Source organism: Etheostoma spectabile, chromosome 1 (assembly GCF_008692095.1).
Source record: "Etheostoma spectabile isolate EspeVRDwgs_2016 chromosome 1, UIUC_Espe_1.0, whole genome shotgun sequence".
Taxonomy (NCBI): domain Eukaryota; kingdom Metazoa; phylum Chordata; class Actinopteri; order Perciformes; family Percidae; genus Etheostoma; species Etheostoma spectabile.
The window spans coordinates 27,242,747-27,252,030 of NC_045733.1; the positions used below are offsets into that span (position 1 = coordinate 27,242,747).

A 9,284-nucleotide genomic window follows, 5' to 3' on the forward strand; every position below is an offset into this window, starting at 1 on the left:
AAATAAAAAATAAAAAAGCATTTGCACTGATGATTTTAAATGCTGGTGTGACCAGGATTTGGTGAGGTGAGACATCCAAAACTTTAGACAGGTTCTAGGTCATCCCGAAGACGCTGGATGGGGTTGAGGTCAGGCTAGTGAAGTTCCTTCAAACCAAACTGAGAAAAGAATTTCTTTTCAGACCTGGCTTTGTACATTATGGCTTTCTCATGTTGAAACAGGACATTGCAGTCTCCAAACTATTGCACACAGTTGTCTAATATAGTAATGTATATCATTGTACGATGCTTACGTGTTGTCGTTATTGGAACTAAGCATTGGAACTAACCTATCCAAAACTATGAAGAAACAGCCACAAGCCAAAACTTAATAAAGGTGGTGCACATGGTCCACATGCTTTAGGTGTATCTGCAGCAGCACATTGGCTTAATTCTTCTTGAATATGTAGATTTCAATTGTTGTCTTTCTTTGTAGGACGGAGGCTGCGAGGGAAAGCGTTCTACAACGTCAATGGAAAAGTCTACTGTGAGGAAGATTTCCTGGTAAGTGGTCTTAATTATTGATTTTGTTCTGTGATGATCAGCCAGGGGCACCGTATCATTGGCTCATGGTGGGTTGACAGAGGGCCAGGCGGAGCAGCGAGCGGGGGATTAGGATCTCAGGCTACAATCTGCAGCCCTCCAGAGGAGAATTCTGCAGAGGAAATGGACACGGCAGCTATAATTAGTTGTTTAGCACCACCCATCCAATTCACACTAATTTCCCCCAAATTTCCCCAAGGAGCTCAATTACCCCACGAGCTGCTCCTCAGCACTTACAATTAAGAGTGGGAGGACGACAGCTGTAGCTCTCAGGCTCCCAATCCATCTGCTTCAGGTTAACAGGGCAGGCACAGGGCCGGCTCTTACGATGCCTTCATGTTCTGTTTGGAAATATTCTAATGATACATGTAATTTAGATGAACAAAACTAGTTGCTGATTGTGCTAATGAAAGAATGTTTTTTTTCTGATCAGTACAATCTGTTTTAAGACCAAGGACATTTGAATAAAAATGTTGCATAAATGTTAAAATCAGCTTCATGAGCCTAACAACCTCAAAAGGCATGGCCTCATCTGCTGTCAATGCTTCCTGTTTATCCACCGCTTCCCCTTTAGAGATAAACCTGTTGATCTGTGGGGAAATACTAAAATTCCTGTTTTGCACTTTACAATCACTGCCCCTCAGTCATTAACTGATGCTGGTGGTCAGATGACGGGATGAGATAATCTTCTTCCGCCTCCCTAATACAGCTAAGACTCGACTAGTCTGGCCTGCCAGCCCCGGGGTGTCTCTGGGGTTGGGGGGGGGGAGTTGTTGGCAGATGGTAGATCTGGAGTGGAGATGTCAGGGCAGGGGGCAGCCTGCCCATCACCACCTCTACCTGGTAGCCATGTCGCCTCCCCCCCCACCCCCATGTCATCAGGTCACGGCCCTGAGGGGGTTGTGATCTACAGATGGTCACCTTCATTATCTTGCTGCACTCTGGGTTTAAGGCAAAGGAGCTATTGATGTGACGCGTGGCGTTTTGTTTCCTGTAACACACAGAAGGCGCTTCACGCCCAGTTGGTCCAGTGGAAATGCTCACTGGCCGACAAACACATGGTAATTCCCAAATGTGCATGGATTTATTTTAACTGTTTGAATATGACGGAGGGCCTAGCAGATTAACCACTAAAATATTGATTTGTGCCACAGTTCAGCTGAGACAAAGGATTCTAATAGAAATCCTTTTTGTGTTCAAATAAGAGCGCAGCAGCACCCACTATAGATGAGTCTGAGACTAAAACAACTTCATGCATCAGGCGTGACGCTGCACATGTTCCACTGGTTGCACGGCCAGCAGAAATGTCTCAAAAAATTCACTGCTGAAGATATTAAGTCCGGTGTCTTGTCTTTCAGTACTCTGGTTTCCAGCAGACAGCTGATAAGTGTTTCGTGTGTGGTCACCTCATCATGGAGATGGTAAGAGTTTTTTCATTTAGTTTCACTACATTGTCAGTGCAGTAAACACATGATCGCACATCACTCTCAAAAAGTGTTTATGTTTTTAATCTGGACTTTAAGAAACCTCTTTGATGGCACCCCATTGTGTGTTATGTACTGCATGAACTCCATGGCCTTACTCCAAAGTCTTACTGTTAGTGTGTGTGTGTGTGTGTGTGTGTGTGTGTGTGTGTGTGTGTGTGTGTGTGTGGTGTGGGTGTGGGTGTGTGGGTGTGTGTGTGTGTGTGTGTGTGTGTGTGTGTGTGTGTGTGTGTGTGTGTGTGTAGATCCTCCAGGCACTAGGCAAGTCTTACCATCCTGGCTGTTTCCGCTGCGTGGTGTGTAAAGAAGGTCTAGATGGCGTGCCTTTCACTGTGGACGTTGAGAACAACATCTACTGTGTCAAAGACTACCACACGTAAGGAGAACGGCTTTCTGCTCTGCGCACTAATAAAACATATTAGTGCAGAATACCTGGGCCTGGGATTTGCAAACCAGCTGTTCAGCATGAAATGAAAAATTTGTAACATGGAAATAGCAGTTTGTCACTAAATGTATGGCACTCAACTGACAACTGATTGACACGACACAGAGGCTGGTGACATTTTCATATTTGTAATTTTCTCTTTCATGACAGGGTTTTTGCTCCCAAATGTGCCTCCTGCAACCAGCCCATCCTCCCAGCCCAGGTAAGAAAAATATCTAAATTCACATTAGTTCCAACATATCTTACATGTGTGTTAGGTTTGCCAAGAAAGAAACTACTAAACCAAGTAAATGCCATCTAGACACATGCCGGTGTTTGGTGGATTTGGCAAAAAAAAAGTTAAATACTAGATTTAATGAACTTCACACTTTTACAGACACGATTCAAAGGGTGAGATATATTTTTAAAGGGATATGAAGCATTTTAAAGTGTTTCCTTTCATGTGAGACAAATCAAGTCTTCGATCCTCTGGTTTCTGTTAACGTGCCATGTAGCAAAGGAAGAACTAAAATCTCTTTTATTACTCACTTTTGTCAAAAAAGCGATGGGATCATGAGATAAAAACTTTTTCCTTTTGTTTGTGTATATGCAGAGTAGCTTTGGTGTATCGTTCTCCTACAGTGAGAATAGAGCAGGGTGTGTGTGTGTGGGTTTGGGTTGGGTTGTTGTTGTTGTGGGTGTGTGTGTGTGTGTGTGTGTGTGTTGCTTCAGGACACATGGCAGCTGCAGGGATCTAACCTGAGATCTGATAGTTATTGAACCATCACTTTAATGAGACACCAGGCTGATGGAATGTGAAGGTCTGACTGTGTGTTTGTCCCACCAGGGCTCTGAGGAAACCATCCGGGTCGTTTCTATGGACAAGGACTACCATGTGGAGTGTTACCACTGTGAGGTGAGATGCCTCTCCTGCCTGCACTCTGCCCACACACACACACACACACACACACACACACACACACACATACATACACACAAATACACAGAGTGGAGTCACATACATACTCACACACACACGGGGAATCAATGAGAGCAGTCTACCATGCATGTGGTTTGACTAGAGTCAATTCAGCATCACTGTGTGTGATTCGACATTTTCAAACTGTTACACACACACACACACACACACACACACACACACACACACACACACACACAGGAGAAGAAAAAGACGGATGGATTCCAACCTAATATTACAGCTCAAAATTGTGACTCATTGACAAAGCACATTCCAGTGTTGAGCTCTGAACTCAGCTGGGGACTTGTTGCTTAAACCAGACTTGTGAAGTCAGTCATCCTGCCGCTCAACTCCATTCGGTGGTGGTTTATAGATCAATTGGGACAGAAATGTCAAATAACCATTTCACGCCACTCTGCAGTGATTTCGAACTTTTCTTCTGAATCGTAAATACTGAATTGAGAGCCATTTCTAGTGTTCTCAAGCAAGATAAGACTGATTTCACTGAATGGCTGACATTCCGCTTGATAGAAATCGGTCAGATCAGTGCAGTGGGTAATGATTTAGCAGAGTTGTGGAGGGGGGCGGGGGGACTTGTTGACAAAGGAAGGGTAAAGTCCAGAGCTGGAGATTGTAAATTCATTCAATATTGAACAAATATCAAGTTGTTGTTTTTTTTAAAACATTTTTCAACAAGACACAACAGTACTAAGCAGAATATGCAGTGAGATTCAGACACGCATTACTGCAAAGTCATTTAAAATGCATGAATTTTGAGCCACTGATCCAGGTCTGAGTCACGATAGCAGCAGAGTGGTCAGCACCCTCTCTCCCCCGGGTCCAGTAAAAACAGCTGTTAACGCAGCAGAGCATCCTGCACCCCAGTGAACCCTCACTCGCTACCAAGACCCAACAACTCCCCCTCACGGATTACAGTTTTCTTCTAGACATTTGCGGTTTATGATGACAATCAATTTGGAAATTTAGCCGATGTGAGCTTAAATGTGAGTTCAATGTTTTTGGGAAATATGTTAGACGAGAAGATTGAAACCTCTTTCATGTCAGACAGTGGGATCAATCGTCTCAGCGAACATAAACTCATTTTTACCAAAATGTAAAACTGCATTTTGCATTAATAAAACACACACACACACACACACACACACACACACACACACACACACACACACACACACACTTAGTTATTGATTGTCTTTGTGCTATGTCTTAATATTTCCATCTTTATGCCATTCTCTCAGGACTGTGGTCTCCAGCTAAACGACGAAGAAGGCCACCGGTGTTACCCACTGGAAGGCCACCTGCTCTGCCACGGCTGCCACATCCACCGGCTCCAGCCGCAGGTCCCTTCTCACCTGCCCCCCAGCTACCCCCTCCATGTCACCGAGCTGTGACGGGGCGGAGGGTGGGCAGCAACAAAGCCCAGCCTCCCAGATGATCGGGGACACTAGCGGCGGGAAAATAAGGTCTGCACCCCCTCCAGCAGTTCCAGGGAAGCGGCTTCTGCCCCTGTCCTCAACTGGATGGCCAGGCCGTGGACTAATACACTTAGTGCAGCTCCCACCACAAGACCCTGCTGTCACATGACAGGACTGGGAAAAAAGGGTCCCCCCCTGCCTCCATCTGTGGTCTGTTTCTCCCCCTTCTCCCTGGGTGCCTTACCCTGAAAGCCAACACGCCGGCTCACCCAGAGGCCCCCGTTGACGTCACACAGCCTGACCCCTGCACATTCACCCAAGAGAGGGTTTTTGGATCGGAGGAGAGGACGCAAACTCGTCTCTCTCCTTGCTTCCATTTCTTCCTTTGCATTTTTTTTTATTTTTTTATTCTTGCGCTGTGACTGAAGCGGTTTACTGCCGTGAATTCACTAGTGCTAAGAACGCCGCTGATGTCGGCGTCAGGGAGGCCAGGGAACGAGCCACTACATTCCAGTGCTTGGCTGAAGGGACAGACCCCCGGGTGGCCATGCTGTGCCTTCAGAGCGGGCTCTCTCCGTGCAGCTTCTAACACTGAAATGGAGTCCTGCTAAAGGCTATGCAAAAAAACATCCAGCATCATGACACAGGGCTGTGAGGAAAACTATGAACTAATCGCTCGTCGTCACCCTGCACCACCACAAAATAACCGATGCACCGTAGCACCACAAGCCCAGAGGACCAACTGACATTCCACTTAGAAGTCTTAGACGAGACCTCCAGAGATTCACAAGCAGTGTCTTAATTAATGATCATACTATGACAGAAAAAGAAAATTTTAGATGCACATAGGAATGTCTTTTATATATGAATATATATTTTGCAAATGTTTTCCACATAAGATCATAGATCATGTAGATTCTCATTTTTTTTCTTGTTGCTGCGCTCGCAATAGATTGAGAGGTGAAAGACGCTGTCGGTCATGCAGTCTGAAGCCTCTGAAGATTTTAGGGTCTGTTGTATCATTTCACCTCCCAGACGCAGAGCCTCTTCATGTCTGTGTGGGTCACAAATCCACTGGCTTTGTAAGAGCTGACCTGGCTCAAATAGTATTTGCCATGAATTCCTTCAATTATTTTTTTCCACTTTAAGTACCAAATGTTTAGTTTTGGCAACGAATGTGTTCCTTTTAGAACACATACATCCCCTCCCTCTACTGACTGTACTCTACTGACAGCTGTAACACACAATAACTGTCGAACATTTCTGCATACCTTAAATTTCACTGTCTTTGGTTGAACCTCAGTCAGTCTATTTATTTTAAATACAAGTTACTAAAAGGTATAAGTGAGTTGAAAAATAATTTAGACTATTTAACTGGATAGATCTTGATCATGCTGTATATTTGTTTTACAATTCATGGCAGCACTCTGTGTTTTTAATCATGCAGCTTAAATAGAGCAGTAATTGAAGTTCTATGTAATAGCTTGTATTTTTGTTTTTACGTAATTCCCACAAGATGTTACAATGCATGTATGTACCTTATCTTTAGAGTTTTTAGAATAGAGAATTCTGACCTGTTGAGAGTGCCAAGTTATTACACAGAGCTCTAAGAATAAGATTCAATCTGAGAATTTAGCTAGTAATTGGCCTTCAAATACTGAGATTTAGGCCCTGTGTTAGAACACTTTATGATGACAGTCAGCTGTTACCATAGATATCAAATGCTAGCTCATGACTGAGAAACAGAGATATTAACAGAGATGTTGCCCAAAATGAAGTATATAAGTATATTATTAAGCTCTATGGTATTTAACTATGAAAAAGCATTTTAAAAACTCTGATCGAGGCTAAACATCTGTATGTTAAAGATTATAGTGCTAGATTTGAGATAGATAAACAGCATGTTTTGGTCACCAGACTCCTCATAAGACAGATAAAGATTTGGAAAATCATGTCACCAATCATAATATTCATTCCTTATTTATGGTATGCTAAAACAGCGTTCAAAAGCACTTGTAGATGAAACACATGTCATCTGGCAACAGCAATGCGTTTTCTGAACACCCAACGAGGATCCTAATGTCCAAGGTCTTAAGTCATTTCAAGGTAGTTTTCTGACATCTGGCCCCATCTGGTACTCAAAGAGGGATAAAACAAATTGAATGATATATTTGCAAATACATCTTTTCCTCCAGGTCGGTTCAGGACACTGTTTCCTGGTATGTTTTCCAGACACTGTTTTTTGTCATATGAGCACTGAGAACACAGTGCGTTACTACAAGGATCCTCCGCTTGTCCGCATGCCTTAAGACAGAACAGGTATGTTTGTGTGTCCCGCTCTGAGTTGCCATGCAGTCTGTTGTTGTGTTGTGGGAGGACGTCCCTGAAAACCTGGAGCTGCTGGTCTCACCTGCGTTTTAGGGAGTTTCCCTTGCTCTGTGTGTGTGTCTGTGTGTGTCTGTGTGTGTGCGCGTGTGCGATGGCAGGGACATGGCACATGCACCTGACTGTGTTTGCAGGGCAGCGCAGCATCAGTCACACTGACCTGCTCTCTCTGTTAATGATGACTGCGTTTGTTTCCAGATGATTGTGTCTAATTCTTGGTGTCTGTCTAGCAAATTACCAGTGGGGTTTACCCGTGTTCCAGTAGCTGACATATCATCCTCTGACTAGCAAACTCCACCCATCTGGTATTGAAACTAGAATAAAACAACACCAACTAGTATCTACAAACACTGGCTCTTATTCACACTGTATTGCTGTACGTGCAGGTCTGAATAAATACTACTGAATGTGTCAAAAAGTGACAGAAGGCAGGGGACACCACAGGCAGAAAGTGCTTTGATGTAATGAGATTCATTTGAATGTAATAAGTGTTGCATTTTAGTAAAGCAGAAAAGAAAAGGACTGCATATGTGAGACATTCCCCTTGTCATTTGATTAACCTCCATTTTGTATAAGGATTCTGGTCAAGTAATGTGTGCGATACTTGAAGAATGACGCTTTTTTATTTTAGTTTTTTTTTTTTTTTTAACTTGTCTGCACAATATCAACCCCTGAGGAAAAACTTCACAAGAGTGTATCCCCTTTTAAAGATGTCTTATTTCACCCGTTTAAAAGTAACACTTCAGTTTCTGTTGCATAGCACACAGCTAAGTATCCCTGTAAATAAAGAAGCTAGTTTGTTTATTTTATTTTTCTGTCAAAATTCACTTGGAAAGAGAAGACTTCTCCTACTGGTAGTTCCAACAAGCACATCAGTCACACATCTTTTGTATCGCTAAGTGTTTTTGATTACCTAGATGGTTCATTAAAAAAGGAAACTAGATCTATTTATCTAAACATGAAAAAAGTCTAAAGTTATTTAATGTATTAAAAAATCGGGACGTATCATTTAACTGTAGATGACATAATCTGCTTTTTCAATAAAGTGGTTTTGTAGCTAACTGCAAAAAATGTGTTTTTTTTCTCTTTTATTTTGCTGTTGGTAGGTTTTTCTGTCAGGTTTGGTAAATTAAGAGTTCTACTTTTGTTTTAAATAGTATAATATCTGCCAGCACAAAATTACACCCAGTTTCAAAACAGTGCTAGCATGACTTTCTCTAACACCCTTCATGACTGGTTTTATTTTGAAAGTCTTTGTCACTCTGTGGTGTTGTAGGTTCTGGGCTCTATTACAGTATATTATCTGAGCTTTGACTCAATTATCTATTCTACAATTCTATTTCTATCCTAAAATTGGAAAACTATCATTAAAACAAAATGTATAGCACTGCAACAGACACTTCATAGATTGAAACATCTTAACAGTAATTTAAAAAAAAAAGAGGGTTGCATTTATTTTGTACTGCCACTGTTACATTTAAAATGAACGGCATTGGTGGTGAAGTAATTCAAAGTGTTATATTGATTCAGTGATCTGTGCACTATAAGCATTGCAACTGCACTGAATGCAGCACTGATATTTATTTCTGTATTAAGAGTTTTATGCATCAAAATTGAGCTAAAGCAATAGTAAAATAGTGTCAAAGTTTAGTGGAGACGAGCCTAGAATTGTTCAGAGTTGACCACGTGTAGTAACTACAGCAAGTAGTTTTCCCTCAGCCCGGCTGGTTTCCAAATGTTTGGGCTGTAGATGAGACTCGGATGGAGATTTTTGTTTTTTTAAGATTATTTTTTGGCCATTTGAGGTCTTTATTTTTATGGGACAGCTGAAGACATGAAAGGGGAGAGAGAGCGGGGATGACATGCAGCAAAGGGCCGCAGGTCGGAGTCGAACCCACGCCTGGGTCATACCCCGTCTCCTCTAATTAACTGAACTGCACTCTTCTATTTATCCATAGCTCTTAAAGCCATAGTGTGTAGCTTCGGCTGCACCCC

General features: G+C 42.5%; 1 protein-coding gene across 1 annotated transcript in view; it reads left to right on the plus strand.

The window, feature by feature from the left end:
* wtip (WT1 interacting protein) overlaps nt 1-6,793 on the plus strand; it is a 26,346-nt gene extending 19,553 nt beyond the window's left edge. The window contains exons 3-8 of the mRNA XM_032514373.1: nt 475-542; nt 1,940-2,002; nt 2,311-2,441; nt 2,661-2,712; nt 3,337-3,405; nt 4,728-6,793. Of these exons, the coding sequence (XP_032370264.1) occupies nt 475-542; nt 1,940-2,002; nt 2,311-2,441; nt 2,661-2,712; nt 3,337-3,405; nt 4,728-4,880 (536 nt within the window). The 3' untranslated portion in view covers nt 4,881-6,793. The remainder of the gene's footprint in view (nt 1-474; nt 543-1,939; nt 2,003-2,310; nt 2,442-2,660; nt 2,713-3,336; nt 3,406-4,727) is intronic.
* The last annotated feature ends 2,491 nt before the right edge of the window (nt 6,794-9,284 follow it).